We start from the raw sequence: 19176 nt of genomic DNA, 5'->3' as shown, positions 1-19176 counted from the left end.
GAGAACAATAATATTTATTTAATATAAAAGTCTCATACAACAAATAGATGACAGGATGTCTTATAAAATATATACAGCAATGGGCATTAACATTTAAACTTCAGTAAATCACACAAATGTCCATGAATAACAGTAATGGTTAGCAGAGGTCAAGTACTGGGAGTGTTGTATACTACTACATTATCAAACTGCTAGTCAAATGTACTCCGAAAGTCATACATATACCTTTTTGCTGACAGAATACCTTGCATAACATAAAAGAAAATAAGCGCTGATGTCAGAAACAGCCTCCATTGACAGGAAATACAATACAATCTCTTATGATTTTCCCTTCAAAGACTGTCGAGAGCCACTTCTGAAGGAAGATGTACATCTGCACTTTCCACTGCATTCTTACATCAACTTAGAGAAACTAGTAACAGAATTGAAATGTGAATCTATGTGAGCTGAAGGTTATCTTGCATTGCTGATTAATTTGAGGAGTTACTTGAATGGGGAAAGTCAAACACATCTTTTATTTTATTTTTATTTTTTCTTTACAGAAGTATAAAGTCCCTTCACATGGAATAAAGCAACCTGCCCAAAAGAGAGTTGTTGGCGTTAATGAAGCCCAACAGTTTTAATATATACATGGGGGGAGGGGTTCAGAATGACTCGAAAGAGCTGAAATGCTTTATTTATTTACTTATTTAGTTTGATTTTCCAATTCCAGTCATCTGAAATGCTATTGTCAGTAAGGACACATTTTAAGCAAATGATTTACCAGAATAACTATATTGCAAATCTTGATTAATATTACAGACTAATGCCTTTATACACGCCCACACGCGTCAAAGTAACGAGCTCAAGCTGTCTGATGCACGCAAGATTGGATTTCATTTAGATTTAAATAGAAAACCAGCAAGCACAAGGAAAAGCTGGCAATCAAGAAACAGAAATTAGAGCTAGAAAAGAAATGGAAACATTTTTAGAGATCGGAGTTAGCAGCCCTCCTCTGTTACACACAGATGCGGGGTGGGCAGACAGTTATTTCATAAAAGTGAACGTTTTGTCATTATTTACTCACCACCATGTAATTCCAAATCTGTTTGACTTACACACTTATGTGGAACACAAAAAAATATGTTTTTGCCAGAAATTTTTATTTTACGCCTATACCCAGACAGCAACATAGTGTTGGCCCAGATCTGGCCCACATCTGGTACAAGTGAAATCCACACGTACCAGATGTGGGCCGGATCTGTCAATGGGGTCCAGTGTTGTTTGTCCTTCCAAATATCTTCTTTTGTGTTCGACAGAATAACATGTCGAAAAATGTCATACATACATTTTTGGGTGAACTAACCATTTAACGAGACAGAAAGCGCAGAAAAACGTCCTCGTCTCAACAGACAGCCTTAGAGTGTTTGCTAGCCTGCCGTCTTTGTGTAAATTCACAATAAAGAGCCGAGACACTGAGTCTTCAGACTCAGATTAAAAGGGCTTTGATTGATTTCTATTTTAATCTAAAAAATGGAAGGAAAAAAGAATAGCGAGAGAGACAGAAAGAGGAAGATAAAAGTAAGTATCTCGCTATAGTGTCTTAGTTTAAATCGATGATGCTTTAGATACGGTAGGGTCCAAATAGATCTGGGATTCCAAATCTAATTTAAACCTGAAAATAGCACTTTTTTTGGTGCACTAATTTACTTTTCACTCATTTTGTTATGCATTTCACTAGACTTTTGGGCGCCCATTGTACGAGGGCTGTGTCTTTCCGTATCCTTATTCGTCCACCCATCGGATTGCCTCCATCCCCATTAAAGCTAACAGGATGAAACATTAATCTGCTACCCAGCATCCCAGAGCTATTTAAAATCTGCAGTGCTTTAGAAGAGTTGTCCGCCGTGAAAGAAAGAAAGAAAAAAGAAAACAACATAATTTAAAGCGGTTGACAAGTGGGTGTTCAGAGCCACTTTTCCACTCGCATTTCTCCCTGCTTCTTTCTCTATTTTGTCAAATAATGAGAGAGACGGAGACCAGCTTTATCACTTTAGCGCGCTGTGGACGGCTAACATCAGGGTACTGGAAAGAAAAACGGGAGAATGTTTGCTTAAATCCACACGTACCAGATGTGGGCCGGATCTGTCAATGGGGTCCAGTGTTGTTTGTCCTTCCAAATATCTTCTTTTGTGTTCGACAGAATAACATGTCGAAAAATGTCATACATACATTTTAGCCAACATACATTGGCTAGTCCTGCCCCAAACTCACGCCATTGGTTTAGCCAGTGTTGTTGTGTTAGGGTGTTCAAATAAACAGAGCCACAGTGTGTGTGGAAAACAACTATGAATGGGTTAGTTTTTAGAAGAAAGTATTTAAAGATTGAAAAATATTACACACTTCACCTTTAAGAAAGGTTCTGAACTTGGTTTAAATAAAAAAAAATATTGCAGGTGGAGAGGGAAAAGGTCCAATGAGCTGTATTACACAGTCAAAGGACTTTCTCTGTGAGTGCAACATATGGCATATGTGCATGAACGCTAGACGTTGTGCAGTTAAAAACGATTCATAGAAAATTCTTGATTGCAACACACTCTCGTCTACTGACGTAATAGATTCCGCTATAGATATATATATATATATATACGTTTGGATGAGAAATCCCACACTTGCGGCACGTCCCTGAAAGGATCCAGTGGAGAGAGGAAATGAAAAGGCCCTGACGTTTAGACGGCAGCTTTCTGTCCTTGCTCTACTGGCACAGAGTAGACCCTAGAGAAACACACAGAGATGAGAACAGTCAGATCACTATGGAGACATTGATTAAATCTTCAAGACTTGCTCGAGCTCTTTTATACCAATATTATATTGATATTTTAAAAAATGACACACACTGGATAAAAGCTTAATAAAAGTGGCGTTTATTTTTTAATGGGGCATGTCATGAGATTAGTCAAATATTATTCACTTTTTATAGGTAAATTTGATACTTTCGCTGACTGTAAATAGTACAAAATAAAAAGGTAAGTTAAGTTTACTTAGGTGTACTATTTAAATACTACTTTTTAGTATATAAAATAATACTTTTAAGTCAACTTTAAATGTAAACTGAGTACACAACAACTGAGTACTAGTTTACAACAAGTTTTCATTTGTACTGCAACTGAACTTATAGATGTACTGATAGTTTACTACTGATAGTCCATCTGTGTATATTCTACGTTTAGCTTTTCCCTTCTGCTGGTTGAATTTAGGCTTCAAAATTCATGAAAGTTGTGTTCATTTGTGAATATTATTATAATGGACGAATCGTGTAAAAAATCATTAACTTCTGTTGGTCGCAGAGCTTCTTTTCTGCAATAATCCAATAACCAATTGAAAAATCCAATGGACCCTCTCCACATTTCCGGGTTTCCCAAAAGCGAAAAATCGTCATGGTAGGGCAAACCTCTATAGCAGTGAATGGCAGACGACAGCAGATATCATTTTTGTATTTGCATTTGCTTTTATAGCAAAAGAAAAAAATCTGCAATAGCGTTTCCACGACTTTCCAAAAGAGGGAAATAAACATTGATTACGGATTGATTACGTTGGTCGGAAGAGAGAAAGATGTCAAATCACGCAGGAACCTTAATTCGTTTTTTGTCATTTACTGCCAAGGTAATATAACACAATATAGCATTATAAATGTGTATTACATGTTTTAAAAATGAACACTGCAGTGCTCTATTGTGCCAAAACAACTCTTTAGCTCCGCCCACTCCCATAAAGCACAACAAATGACATATAGTCTGTTTTATGTGGCAAAAGCAATCATAATACAGTTGTGTTTCTGACATTCTGAATCCATATGCAAACATATGTACTCGTTACATCATAAGAAGAATGGCATCTACGCTAATTTTAGTGTCTTTGTTTATCCCGAGGTTTTCCCGCAGCCTGCCGGATCCAGGCCGTATCCAGATCTGATGAAGGACCTTCGCCTGGACCCGATCCAACGCAGTGCTGAAGTGCCAACTAGTCTCTCCCTATGGAGGATCCCTTTACCACTCTACAGATAAAGCGTTGTCGGGAAACTCAATTCGCGTACCTACCCCGAATTGATAAAATAAAATTCTGGATCAAAAATTATAAGGAAATGCCAGTACTTTGTTTAGGCTTGGTTTGTAGGGAATTCCAAACCTGCGCACATATATTCAAACACACATAACTATAGAACCAATTCTTAATGCGCATCATGTGAACGCCATTAGCGTTTCTCACAGGTTCGCGTTTAAAGTCTGTGTAGAGAGAATGGTGTCGTCTTAGCGGCCCCAAATTTAATAACACATGATCGTTGCGATGGAAGCGAATCAATCAAAACTAACTTTAGCTGGAAAATAACTTTATTAAAGAACCGATATGAAGCCAAAACAATCTCTGTTACCTTAAATTATACGTTTATCTCTGTAAAGCTGCTTTGAAACAATCTACATTTTTAAAAGCGCTATATAAATGAAGATGACTTGACTTGACTTGACATCAAAATCTGGTCTCAAAAGATTTTAAAGTGATTCCTGTTTATGTGGCCCATTTAAACATGGTTCAGACACACCAAGCTAAACATCTCCAAGACCTATTCAATGTGTTATGAAAGAAAGCATTGCAGTAGCACCGACAATGAGTGGATTAATTTACACAGCCAGGCTGATATCTGTAAAGAATAGGGTCAGCTATGGGTCACATTTTATTCAAAGCAATACATACACATATATGTGAGAGGAGCTTAACCCTGACTTTTGTTTTGAATAGAGACACATTCAGCTTATAGTTCAGGAGAAGGATGAATGGAGCTCTTTGTGACACATTCATACTGTTCAAACACATGTACGTACGCTTGCTCTCCTCGGGTAAATGCTGTTTAATTTACCTCAGTGATGAATTCGTTCACAGTTTGCCTGGCTTTATGAACTCTATGGCAGGATTTTTTGCCCCGCAAGGCATTTCGGGGGGCTTTTATCGTTTTTTTATTGAGTGTGCTTTCTGTGAACATGCTCAGAAAGGTTCAGTGTTGATCCACAGAGCCTGTGGTTGCTGTGTGATTAAGCCTCTTTCAGCCACCCTATCACTCAACACTGAAAAAAAGAAGAAGCCATGGCTCAGCTAACTGCATTCCCCTGAGGTAACCTGTAATCCCGCAGAAGAATTTAACCTCAATAAAGAAAGAGAGAGTAAGAGCGGGTGAGAGAGAAAGAGAGAAAACAGAGGATCTTTAAGCTTGCTGTTGGGAGGCAGGTGTCAGACAAACTCCGCTCCCTCCCAGCGTTCTCTCACATATCACCATACTCAGCAACTCACTGAAACTGATTACTTTGCAAAACAGGTAAGCATAGCAGCCAAGTTCAGTTACACAACCTATCAGGACGACAGCGAAAGGCCACAAAAGTGGGGGACAGGACGTGAGAGAAAAAGAGAGAGAGAAAAATGCAGTTCTTTCCTTTTCTCTACTTTGCAAAACAATCTCAGAGAGAGAGGGAGACAAAAAACAGTTTTAACTTTTAATCACTTAACTGATTTTGTCACCTTTAAGGGATTTCAGGCTTTAAGGGATTTTACACACCTTGATGTTGTTCCAAACCTGTTTGACTTTTTATCGCAATTAAATCGAATATGGACTGAATATGAAGCTTTTAAGCTTCAAAAAGGACGCAAAGGCACTAAAATATCATCATAAAAGTATTTCATGTGACTCATACTTGCATACTGTCTAGTAGGAACCTCATTTGGATTGAATTCAAAATTAATTGAAACGAAATCCATAAAATGATCCCATAATGGGAAAGCCTAAAAGGTTCTATAAATAAAGCACCTGACCAGAGCCCTTTAAGGTTCTAAGTAGAGTGTACTTTCTTGATGTACTGTTTTCGCATACTAGATATCATGTAATTAGGCATATTTGTATACAGTCTTCGAAGGTCATACTGTAATTTAAGTCATTTTTTACTGAAAGTCTTTCCCAGCATTAAGGCCTTGTCCCAAATGGAACCCTAAAGCACAAAGTATACTTCGGCCATCTGCAGTCCAGTAACTGTCTGTGTGATGTCATTTTCGTCTTCAAGAGGGTCCGAGGACGTCCACACACCCCGTCAGCATGCAGCCCGTGTGTGTACAACAGCACATGTACGAGTGACTTGAGCGCTTAAAAAACAAAATCCACTGTGCTCACGTGCAGAACGCATCTTTCCATGCTCACAGCCAAAGAAATATACTTTGAAAGGCTGGCGCACTCAACTGTTTGCAAGACGAAGCGGAACGCGGATAATGATGTATATCCGGGTCTTGAGCCCTCGTGATCTTCCTCCAAATCCACTCTCTTTCATGGTGTGGCGTAATGCCGCTTTGACTGCTTGATAGAAGCCTGCTGTGGAGCTTGTGGAAGCTCGGCAAAAGTGCAAATCAAGGGCGCATATCGGCCGCAAAGAAAACTAAAATGAAAATGGGACACCATATGGCAGAGGTCTTCAGCCCTGCTCCCGAGAACACATTGTCCTGCAGAGTTTAGCTCCAACCCTAATCAAACACACCTGAAGTGGCTAATCAAGCTTTTCAGGATCACTTGAACATGCACAGGCAGGTGTGCTGAAGCAGGCTGGAAATCAACTTTGCTGGACAGTGGGTTCCCAGGAGCAGGCTTGAAGACCCTACGGATTTGCAGGCGGCGTCTGAAATCGCATACTCTCTTGAGTAGGTACTTATTTTGAATAAGTAATTACTTTGACCGCTAAAAAGTATATTCTATAAAGTTTGAATGTGTGTAGTATGAAAGTAATCCAGACGTACTACATCTGCCATGTTGACCTACCAGCGTCAGTTAGGTCGCGTCACCTCCATTCTCAAATCCTCTCCCGTGGCCTCATGGGATAGTAAAGTGTCTATCGAATGTGGACTTCAGAATCTCGCTGGAAGAAGTAGGTCATCCAGGTACATTTTGCCTACACTTTTATGAATTCGGACATACTTCTTTTGTCACACTGTTTTTCGCCTACGATATAGCAAGTATTTGATTTCTAATGCAGCCTTGTGGAGTTTACAAGATGGCAAGAAGTGCACATGGAGTGTGCCATTTGGGACAGGGCCAAAGCTGTTAACCTCTGTGACAAAAATCCATTGAGTCAGTGAGTTGAACCCAAGAATCGGATGAGTCCAATTTGTGAAAGAATCATTCAGACTGATATTGTGAACTGAATTTTAATTTACGAATTGAATGCAAGCAGCAAGGAAAACTAATCTTCATTTTTGTAAACATAAGGGTGAGTAAATGATGACAGAATTTTCATTTCTGGGTGAACTGTTTCTTTAAGAGCGCAGTGGACTGAATGCTTACTTCAGAAGCAGTGTATAAAAAGTAGAGACTTTAAAATGGCCTGAACCTTAACCAAAAAATTAATCATTTTGAGGGGGTCACTATACATGCAATGTAGGCTACAGATAAATGGCATGTAATTTGTTATACTGCGGTATGGAAGTGTGGCTGTGTTTGCACAAAAAACAATAATAATTCAAAATGCAACAAATTGCAACACCCTTTTCTTCTCTCTCTCTCTCTCTGTCTCTCTCTCTCTCTCTCTCTCTCTCTCTCTCTCTCTCTCTCTCTCTCTCTCTCTCTCTCTCTCTCTCTCTCTCTCTCTCTCTGTCTAAGAAACTGGTTTGAGCAGTTTTGTCCCTCACTGTTTTTGTCTGATAACATCATGACAAACAGACATGGAAAAAGTCTGTTTTCTTATTTTTTTTAAATGCAACTTATCATTTGCAAATGTGGCCATGACATATTCACAGAGTTTAGCAGGTCATATCTTGTTCATGTTAGTCAACGCCTGGCTTGTTTTCTGTCCTTTTTTCTTTTTGTTTTAGTGACTTGTTTCTAACAGCTCAGGGCTTGAGGAGCGTTTGACAGATGGCTGGAAAGTAGAGTCATCAATGCACATGTACCAACCCGCTGCTAAAGGTGGCCTATCCCTCATGCATGCGGCCCTCTATTGTCTCGCATTCTGCTGTCGTCATGTGTTTAGTGGGTTACCAGGGATTCAGAGATCTGTTACCCATCAGACTGGTTGGACCACCCCAAAAGTTGACGGGGTGGAGCACTAAAGCCACCTTGTAAATATAAGCACTGAAGTGTCACTCAAGATAAAGTGTCTAGTAAGCTAAAGGTGAGAAAAATAATTTTTTTCCCCACCCATTTTCCAGTAAGTGCTGCCAAATCCTTCTTAGAACCAGTAATAAGGGACCATGCAGAGCAACTAATAAACAAGCAATAGCAGTGCAAATACGTAGCTTCAGCTTCAATATTTTCCAAATTATTAGTGAGGTGAAGCAGATATTTCCAAACCTCTACACACAAAGGCATGCACAAATCCACACTGCATATGCGGGTGATAGTTTGTGGGGTGTACACACACATTTCTGTCAAATGGATTTTGCTATATTCAACCCAGCATGAGTTTTTAATAACATTTCTTCAATATATGTTTGTCTGACGTACAGGTCATTCGAAAATTGCTTTCAAGCCAAACTAAATCAGTCTTACCCCTGTTCTCGGTTTTGCAAGTAGCGTCTGAAGAGGACAATAGCTGTAAAGATAAAAAAAGAATTTTATTTTAGTTTGTGCATTACAAGGCCTGGCATTGTTACATCATAAGTCTCCGAACCGAACGACCTCACAGAACGCCTACTGTATGGAAATTGTGTTGCTTTTTTCGGTCAAATAAACCAGGACATCCAGCACACATCACTAGAGTTTGGCTTGACAAGAATTTGACCTACAAATTTAGATTCAGTGAGCTTGTAAAGAACACACCCATGTTAAATTATTTTTGACAATAGGGCTATACTTTAGATATTCATTTATAGCATGTATCCCATAAAAAAGGAAGTATTCCTGGGCTTGCATTTGCAACGTGATCTCATTAGTTGCAGGTATCGTATGAAAGTGTATTCATAGCACAAGTTTTCATACATTTGCATAGCACTGAAATGTACTTTGCTATCGGATTGACAGCATCTAAAACTGCACTTTTACACATGAACTACAACATACAAAATATTAAATTCAATTAATTAATAGGTTGATTTAAATCTATTAAATTGAATGACATTAATTCCATCACTAAAATATCTATATAACAGTATACTGTGACTAAAATTGCATATTATGTTTTTAGATTTCAATTTGCATTTTGATTAAAATACATTAATAGAATGGCATTAATTAAATATGTTCAAATCTGTATATCATATGTTTTATATTGTTAATAAGCAGGTTTACAGAATAGGTGAGGTTAGGGGTTAAAATATATACATAATAGTAAAATATACTAAGCCTAAATACTTTTACTTTATATGACCTGTCATTATGTCCATATATTACATTTCGGTGTACATCCAAACACACAAAACTCAACATGTAAATGTTATACAAATACCTACAAATACTAATGAGATCAAGCTGCCATTTGCTGGAAAGGAAGTACAGCTCGTACAACAACAAGAAACAAACAGCTCCGATATTTCATGTAAAATTCATGTTGAACTATATCATGAAATTGTTTGAAGATTTTTACACACATTTGTGAAAGCTAAATGCATGACTGTTTTAACAGACCCAACCTACCTACAATAGCCCCAATGGCCAGAACTGTGATGCTAACGGCAGCTATGATGATTACCAAGGTTCCACCTACAAATTAACAATAAAAACAAGGAGGATGTACATTAAATTTGTGCACATATTCATTGACGCCAGTCTGAAATATGAATTAATCCATATATAGAAGAATTTGATGTTTTTTTCAACCTGCAGTTTCGTCTCCTGTGGATTTATCTAATCCAGGACTTGCTTCAGGTTCAACAAGGAGACGCCCATTCATCACTGAAAAAAAAATTCAAACACAAGGATGATATTCATGGTTTAACTGTTATCACATCAACAATGGTAACACACTTTTTAATGTTACTAATGAATGTGTTAAAACAGGGGCCCATTACAGCTTTTTAAAGCTTTTTATTAAAGCTGCTGTGAATGTTTTCTTTGCCTCTAGTGGCACTAAATGGAAGTGCTAAAAAATATGATTGTTTTTTAAGCAGGTTTCCCAAACATTTCATCATCTGTCATTGGTCAGCCACATTCTTTTCCTTTTTTTTCTGTTTACAGAGTTTATGGCTTTTCAAAGTGATATCTGCCACATACACTGTGAAAAAAGAAAAAGTTGCTGCCTTACATTTTTAAGTACAATCAACTTGGATGTTTGAGTCATTTCAACTTAAATTATTAAGTAAATAATTTTGAAAATTGCGTAACTTATTTTGATGAGTTAAAGCAATGTAAAAACGCATGTTGTCAATTTATTGATCTTTACAGTGTAGTAGAGACATTTTTAAAACAGTTTTAATAGTGGTGAGATAAAACGAATGCCAGATTTGCACCCATATGAGCTTCACAGCTCGATGTATCTAGGCCACATCTCTGAGCCAATTCTTCTTGTTAATCACTGACATTTCTTTTGTCTTTTCTAGGAAATTAGCTGGGGCATGAATCACAATTCTGACCGCGGATCCCTCCATATCACCTCCTACCCCTCCCATCTGCCTCTGGTCAGAGCTGGTGAGCAGGGCTTGCTTTAACAGCTCAGTAATTCTATCAGAGAGCAATCATTCTGCTGATGAAGACGGACAGCTCCTCGCACAGGAGAGCTGAATGAGACTGCCAACGTCCATTAAGGGGACGGGCAGGGGTGCGGATGGAGCCGGGGCTATCAGCGGCGCTCTGCTGGGACACGCTAATTGATTGCTTTCAAGAATTAATGTGGCGGATGAGCTGGTCACGTCTTACAGTAACAACTTGTCTTCATGTTACATGTGCGACTGGAGATGAATACCCACCTTTCTCTCTATACCCATCACCATCCTCGTCGTCACCTGGGTAAATGAGATGAAGAATATAGAAAATAAAACTGTGATGGTTATTTACCAAACTATATGGATGTCATGGTTCATCCTCCAAAATAAGAAAAAAAAAATTATTTTGCATTGAAAATAAAGCCTGTTTTTTTAGCTTTGTGGAATATATTTCAAGAAAGTGTCCTTAATTGTCAGAATTGTCAGAAAATATGAGAGGTCATACCGTCATCTCCTGAAGAATTCCCTTCTGTGTCTTCTGTTGCAGCTGTTCATTCGAATACATAAATAAGAGGTTAGCGCTCACATGAACCTATAACCAATTATTATAAAGGTCAGAACTGAGTGTCTTCAGAGGTTATTCCACTGCCAGATAGTGAAGGTGAAACAGCTCTATTGTGAAATTAGTATTTTAACATATAGCATTTCATTTGTCACATACTTTTCATTTGTTTACATCTAAGTGGCTGTAAAAAAAAAAGTGTTTTCAAGGCATTTTGGATGAAAAGTGTCTGCTAAATGGCGAGTAACAGGGGGATTGGTTCGCAAGCCTGTCACTGATACAGATACTTTAGACAGACATGAGAAGTAAAAGACGGATTGAGACCAAAAATAAACATCTGAATATAGGACAGAGTTTTTTGATCAAAGAAGGACAGAATAATGTAAGCGTAGGTAAAATGAACTTACCAGAACCTTGAATAATCAAAAACAGAATGAGTAAACGCAGCATCTTCTTGTTCTAGGAAAAGAAAGAAAAAAATTAATCTACACATTAGAACACTACATCTACATTTCTCAAAAACATTGATACAGTCAACCCATGTGAACCCAGCCTACTGTATGTTTAACCTAGATAAATTCACAAAGAAAAACGTTCTCTAATCTCAAACAGATACACAGTAATCTATTACACCATGGCATGCCATAGTTGAAAATATGTCAGTGTTAATAAGCAACTAGGAATATAATCAGTCCTGTGTGAAACTGACTAAATAACCAGACTAAACAGTACAAATTCACCAGAAGTTAGTCTGTCGGCTTTATCCAATCCGGAATTTACTGGGGACTGACTCATGCTTCATGATTTGTCAACTTTGTGGTCTGGTGTGCACTTGTGAATGCAACTTTTTTGTTTTTCGAAGTGAAGTCAACACAACTAAACAGAGTGTAACCGACAGACTGGGAAGAGAGGTGCTGCAAAAATTTCAAAATATGTAAAAAAAAATATTAGAATAATAATATATAAAAAAAAGTTTTTTGAATATTCAAGGAAGAAAACCTAGTAGACCCCAAAAACTAAATTGTATTGACCATTCATGGAGTCTAAGAAATATTGCAACAGACCAACAACACAAATGAAGAGATCAAAATGGTCAAACACTAGAGCTGAAAAATACTTAAGATCTTGTGAAGTCGCACCGGAACATCTACACAACATTCAAGGAGTCTTAAACTTAAATTGGAGGCAAGCAGAAGTTGAGACATTTTAATAGAAAAGTAAAGAAATCTGCCCCCTCTTTTCCTGTAACAGTAAGAAGTAAATCATTTCAGACGTGCATGTGGTTTATGAACCTGTCTCACACCTTTATCATTTAACAGCCTTCATTGTGAAACCATCTGACAAGCTGCCAAATGACTTTAATCAATAAAACTAAAACACAAATAGACATGTACAGGAGTAACGCAGCCAATTATGTTTTCAAGACTTTACTTCCACATGGTACCTTTCCCAGAATGGCCTGATGATTTAATCTAGGCAGATGTTTAACACACACAGCTGGCCAAGTGCAGCTTCCGTTGGCTGTTCCTCTTAACAATTACACCTATTTATTTTGGTTCCCACTTATGGACTAGGAAATGGGAACTAGCCCGGGAATGACCTTTTCCTGAGTTCCATTTAAAATGGTTAAATATAGCAAAGGCTTATGCCATACAATCAAATAAGTGCTATAGTACCCAAGGTCCAAATTCCCCTTCTGTGACCAGCATATCAATCTCACAAGCCTCTACTCTTCATCCAGATATTGTTATTGGTGCCCATTGTGTTGGGCTTCCACTTCCTGCTGCTTTGACAATAACTGGGATCTCCATGCAGGGAAGTGAAAACAGGACTTTATACACCTGCTTTCTCCATTCACATTCTACTACCCCAACTGGTCGTCCCCTTTGTACGGTTTCCCTAGCTGTGCAAAGCTTGTAACTATATCTTTTAAAACAATAGGCCTATAATTTATAATTTAATCAAAGTCATAATTTTGCTGACACAAAAAGAGTAAGTGATTTTGAATGAATGAACAATCTCAAATAGAACAGGTAAATTTAGACAACGACACCATGAAATGAACTCAGGCGTGGACGTTTTATTATTCCCTTAGTTCAGATATTAAAATCCTTAATAGCGTCAATATAACATTGTACATTTAATGTATTCTCAAGAATAACATATATTTCTATATATAGCATAGAAACTTATAAAAAAAGTCATTTAATTTACAAGGTGTGTATATTTGAAAAAATAATTGCAATTTAACGCAACAATTTAACCTCATTGGTTCTTGCTGAAGCTCAAACTTGCTGCATAACACCAGAATGAACCTCATTGGTTATCATACATCAAGCAAGCATGCTTGAGCTTCCGTTTACCATATTGATAAATGTTTATATATGAATAAAAGTCTAAAGGAAACCTGTTCATCATATAAAGCGATTGAGTCTCATCAGAAAATTTGATTAAGTGGCAACAAAGTGGTATGTGCATGGACAGTCAATGGAGGGACAGAAATCTCTTCAACCCGCGGATTACAAAAACAACCCGCGGTAACAGTATAAAAGTAGCCCAATTCCACGGGAAAACCGCGAACTTGGCAAGGCTGGATAAAAAGAAGTTTGACATTCCATTTCAGTGGTATATAGGGAATATCCCAACATACATACTGTACATTACACTGCTGAGAGCGGCATTTAGATTTAGGACTTTCCTCTCAATAATGAAACAAACACAAAACAAAAATGCCAGATAGTTTGCTTTGGCAAGCAGTTTCAAACTATCTGAACAAACTCTGAACAAACTTCGTTTTGGCACACCAGTTAATTCTTAGATTTCACTTGAAGTATCAGGGCCTTTACTGCCCAACAGAGATAAGTTGTGTTTTGGTGGCATGTGTGAACTTGTCACTAAATGCAAAATACTGAAAAATGAGCTTTGTTTGTACAACAACCCGTGAACACTTAGAACTATGCTGGGCGGAGAGTTTGCTTTGACCCTAACAAAGCTATATTTGATAGTCTAATTAGCAAATTATCATATAATGGTAACAGCAGCTGAAACCAGCCTGGAACACTTTGTCCTAATTACACTGTCATGTCTTCAACTCTGGCTTACATGTCTTAAATGTGTCCAAAATTAAAGAAGTATCGTGGTAGTGATACCAGTATGTCTGTCTTAATGATAGGCTGTCTTGGCAAACTCATCCTTAAGGGACTGCAGTATCTGTGCAGCAGCCAGAAAGAAAAACAGGCTGGCTCCGTAAAGAGAGAATGATTGCGGTGGCTTAACTCGTCTCGTAATTTGGAATTTCCACGCTCAATTCAGGTCGTCACGGCAAGAGAGATTCTCTCAATTAAGCTGTTAATCAGAAGATGTGGGACTGGTTGTCGGAGCAAGCAAAATCCAAGCTTGTAAAAATGTGACAGCAAATCTCCCATCAACAGTAACCTACAGCCGTCTGAAACCCCCTCAGACCCCCTCCCTAAATTCCAATTTGGTGCGCCCTGCTGCCTCGGAGAAATAATAAGCTGAACCAATTTGAAAATATTTATCAGTGCAGTCCAACGCCTGCGAGTTGACAGTCCTCCTGAAGCTTGCGTTGCTGAACAATTGGCTAATATATTTGTGTGTATTTGAATTCAAATTGAATTTGGTCTATTCTCCAGTTTTTGCACTTGTTTTGCCTCCACCTAATTTGTGCTCTATCATTAATACACGTAGCCCCGTGAAAGAGGCCTGACATGAGCCTGCAGCAAAGCCACCAATGAAAAACCTCTTTCATACCTCATAAAATCGTAAATCAACAACAGCAGAGTATAACAGGATTATTATTATTTTTGCCTCGTCCTACAATGTGTGATTTCTGCATCTTCCATTGTTCACACAAACAGGTTGAGCTGATGGTGGTGTGTCAATGTTGAAAGCAATGGGAAATCAGTCTACATGACTACAGAAGTAGATGAAGTTTCAATTCAAATTTCTGATGATAGACTGTGAAGCTAGACTTTTTGAGGGAATAACATGCACAAAAGGAGAAGGGACATGTATTAAGATGGTTAGGGTCAGCTGATTTCATATAGACTTTAGGAAGATTAGGGAATGGTCAAAAAAAAAAGAAGATATGAAAATGATTCTGTGCAGCACAAAAAAAAAAAAATCAGGAACAGGAGCAAATAAACTGGTGACTAAGAAATTGCCTTGCGCCGATCTTATGGAAATGAATTTTGTCTGATTGTTTACTTAGTGTGAGTAACAAACAGTTATCTATGTCTCATACACACCTAGACTAGACTCTTTAACAACTTCCAGTTAAATCAGTAAGTACATTTATAATGTCATAATTGCATGTAGCATTTGGCAGTAGGCTATAGTACACAGCGTCCTAACCAGACTTGACAATAAGAGTTTATGACTGATATGGGTGAGTAGGACAAAAAATGACTAAAGCTAAAGTATAATGGTTATGCTGTGTAAGAGGCTTATTTATTTATTTATTTTCAGTCATTAGCTGCCTAAATCAAATTATTTTTAACGGAACATATTGTTGCTTTATTCCCCATTACGCCAGTTCACAAAGTGTGAATACCTATTCTGGCAGCTTTTTTTTTTTTTTTTTTTACTATATTTCACAGTTCTACATCTGGCTTAGTGGCACATGTGACATGTTAGATATGGCATCAATGATTCTAAACATAGACAACCGTCTGTTGATCTACAGTTGCTCAGTGCTTTCACCTTGTGTGAACCAAAAACCTCAAAAATATATGATATGGTTTGGGCTAATGTTTAAATTAGCCCTGAACTGAAAACGAAAGACTTGTGGGATGGTAAAAACATAGTTTATATAAGACACACAAACAAATGTTTCACAGGTGTGATCGCAGAAGCTGAAAAACAGAAGGCTGAATTCCTGCTTGGGTACTTTCTTAAAATGGTCCATGAGAAAAGACATTCAATGAAAGCACAGATCGAAACAACAACAGAAGTTATGTAAATGAGAAGTTTGATAGTTTTAGCATTAGATTTAAGGGAATCATTAAACAAATAAAAATCCTCTCATTTACTCAACCCTTAAAGTCCCCCTGTGGTGAAAATCAAGGTTTTAATATTGTTTATGTCTATGTGGTGTTTTTTAATGTACGTTAAGACAAACCATGTGCAAATTCATAAGTCAACACCATTACTGAGTATTTTCACCTTAAAACAAAGACAATTTTTTTTTTCCTTTTAAGTTTTAAGAGATACAAGTATTGACCAAATGGGGACTTTAAGTTGCTTAATGTTGGTTTTATTTATTTTTTTCTCTGTGGACACAAACAGAAATTTTGAAGACTGTGTTGGTTTTTCATTTTATTTTAATGAGGATTGAAAAATCTCAACGGCACTATTACAATATCATAAAAGTAGCCCATACGACTCTTCTGCTATAAGTTTTCTGAAGTCATCATCCTTTAGTCCTCATTCATAGCCATTGCATGGAAAAGAGTGATCAGCACAATATTCAAAGTGCTTTCCTTTTGCATTTCCCAAAGGAACGAAAGATGAAATGGCGTGAGGGTGAGTAAATGGTAGCAGAATACTTTTTAAGGCAAACTATTCCTTTATTCATGACAGGGTTGACTTGTTACAAAAAAGCAACAATGACGATATACAGGACCGACAATAGTAGGACATCAAACATTCATCAAAGGGTTACAGAGAAAAGAAGCACGTAAAAACACAGCCTCAGACGCAAACCTAACCACAGCAACCAACCACATGGAGCTCATGCAATAAGTATATGATTATGATTACATAAGGTTTGTGTTAAACAGTAATTTGCTGATGGAGGTCTGGGTAAAAAACACTGACAAGATACGCAAGCACACAAAAACCCCCCAAAAGAGTACGAGACAGCTCAGGAACTGGGGGAGTCTGCAGAAGGGAAATTTGCTGAAAAATTCAGCATGTGAAACGAAACCACAGGTCTGGCGAGTAGCGCTTTGAAATTCTCTTTAAGCGTGACATCATTTAGGGCGCCTGTTGACACGGAACTCAAAACCCTTAAAATTCAACCGACGATGTTCACAAACATGACAGGTTAAAGAGCGTTCTTTAGTGCAATCAAGACGTGTTGCACAATCTTCCTTCAGTATCTGAAAGCTAACATGACTGTGCAAACAGTCAAATGTTTGGTCACTTTAGAAAAAAAAGTCTAGAGAAGCAAGTTTGCATACAAGGTTTTTCTCCGCACTGTGCTCTGCTAGACCACAGATAGCCTTATTTTACAAAACTAAGCTAGCACATTTTGAGGATGAATCATGAGAATGAGCTTTTGAGACAGAAATCTCCTTTAAGCATTATAGTTGTAATGCAATGCACACTTTGTAGTATGAAAACCGCCTGGTAAGGTAGTAATTTTAATATTAATGAGCTTTTTTATATATATATATACCATAATCTGGAAAAAGGAACCTGACAAAGTTTTGAAAGAAACTGTCATTACTTACAGTAGGAGGAAACACCTAGAGCACTTTTAGTTGTCATTTTCAGTATCTGCACTGCCATTGACCATATGGCTTTCACTATACAAATATCACTAGTGAAACATCCAACAGCCAATGTAACACCGCAACTACTATAAATGTTATATAAGCTTCTTCTCAGGCATAACATCTTGATTGTAAAACAAAGTTTAATTACAAACTCACCACTTCCTTGGCCCCTGCCGCACGGAATAGGACAGGAAGCTGAGCTGACTGAAGCGGAGCTCGGTCACAGTCAGAGCAACAGAATCATTCTGTGAAACCTAAAAACTGCGCTATGCGTGTCATCTTACACGTGCAAGAAAAACTGTCTACACAAGTGGTTCTTATCTGTTTTAACTGCAAGACGTTTCAGAAGCTCACCATATATGTCCTCTGGTACATCTGCTGTAATGATAATAAATAAGCTGTTTGTTTTTAACCTTTTTATTAGAATAAACTAGAATGTCAAGTAAGTATATGTGATTAAACTTGCGATCCCAGAGGTTTTAAGATGGAAGACGGAAGAGACTTAATCGGGCTACAGTTGCCCTCGTCGTTTTGCGCATGTCATCCTTAGACATACGTGGATTTGATCATGCAAATATTTGATTATGCAGTGTGCCATGAACACTTGGACAGACAGGTGAAGACTACGCAACACGTTTGTAAACTTATATTTACATAAACGCCACAAAACCAGAACACTTCCATTATAATCTGTGGCGTATATAGCCTAGCTAAGATTTTTCAGCGCGCCATTGCAACAAAGTATTGTTTACAATAATAACAACAATAGAAATGTCAAACTTTTAAAATCTTTAAATGTCAGTCAATTTAATTGTCCGATTTTAAATAACAACGAGCCAAATGAGAGTTCAGCTTTGCTACTGGAGCGCGCCAAAGCTAAAGTGCCTTCACGCCATGACGTAATTACGTAATTACAAGAACTTGTAAAAAGTGTTCACATCCTCATAGAGCTCGTAATTACAGATTGTAAGCTGGGAATTTTCTGAGAGCTCCTATTTGTACCACCTGACCACTGCACATAATTTAGGCATTAATATGTTGACATAGAAACGCATAATTCCCAGTCCGAGGACGTGAACAGCTCTGAGCACGCCATGTTGTAATTACCGAACCGATTCTGAACTGTAAAAAGCCTTCACGTGCTTGTAGAACTTGTAATTACAACGTGTAAACTCGTAATTTTCTGAAAACAACATGTTGCACCATGTGGCCACTGTACCACCTGACCACTGCAGATTTGCAAGAGTGATTCGTAAGCATACGGAGCTTTACTTACGGTAATTATGACATGGCTTGAATGCGGCGTTATCATCTTGAAATTACGGTAATTACGACATGGCGTGAACAGCACTAGTTTCAGATTGGAGCTTCACTTCATCTGCAACAGCAGAAGATAAAAGTGAGTCTTATGTGGGGGAGTGAAGTTCAGCAGCTGAATGAAAACATACAGTAAGAGCT

The 19176-nt window shown here is 37.8% G+C and overlaps 1 protein-coding gene across 1 annotated transcript; it reads right to left on the bottom strand.

Annotated features, from left to right (window-relative positions):
- On the bottom strand, positions 1-17945 carry LOC308693015 (uncharacterized protein). Its single transcript, XM_081369698.1, has 8 exons — positions 17875-17945; positions 11605-11656; positions 11141-11182; positions 10900-10935; positions 9815-9889; positions 9632-9697; positions 8549-8591; positions 1-2754 (listed from the first exon to the last, which is right to left on the bottom strand). Exons 2-8 carry the CDS (start codon positions 11645-11647, stop codon positions 2709-2711), a joined length of 351 nt encoding a protein of 116 aa, XP_081225824.1. The 5' UTR covers positions 11648-11656; positions 17875-17945; the 3' UTR covers positions 1-2708.
- Between the last annotated feature and the right edge of the window lie 1231 nt (positions 17946-19176).

Source organism: Scardinius erythrophthalmus, assembly GCF_964197995.2.
Source record: "Scardinius erythrophthalmus genome assembly, chromosome: 7".
NCBI classification, from domain to species: domain Eukaryota; kingdom Metazoa; phylum Chordata; class Actinopteri; order Cypriniformes; family Leuciscidae; genus Scardinius; species Scardinius erythrophthalmus.
Note: the sequence above shows the minus strand (reverse complement) of the source record. Positions and strands in the feature narration are given on the sequence as shown.

Bases quoted from the DNA above. Each gene is read 5' to 3' on its own strand.
- LOC308693015 (XM_081369698.1), bottom strand. From the start codon at position 11,647: ATGCTGCGTTTACTCATTCTGTTTTTGATTATTCAAGGTTCTG. The intron at 10,936-11,140 runs GTATGACCTCTC...TCATTTACCCAG, and splicing joins GAATTCTTCAGGAGATGACG to GTGACGACGAGGATGGTGAT. The intron at 2,755-8,548 runs GTAAGACTGATT...GTGTTTCTCTAG, and splicing joins TTGCAAAACCGAGAACAGGG to GGTCTACTCTGTGCCAGTAG.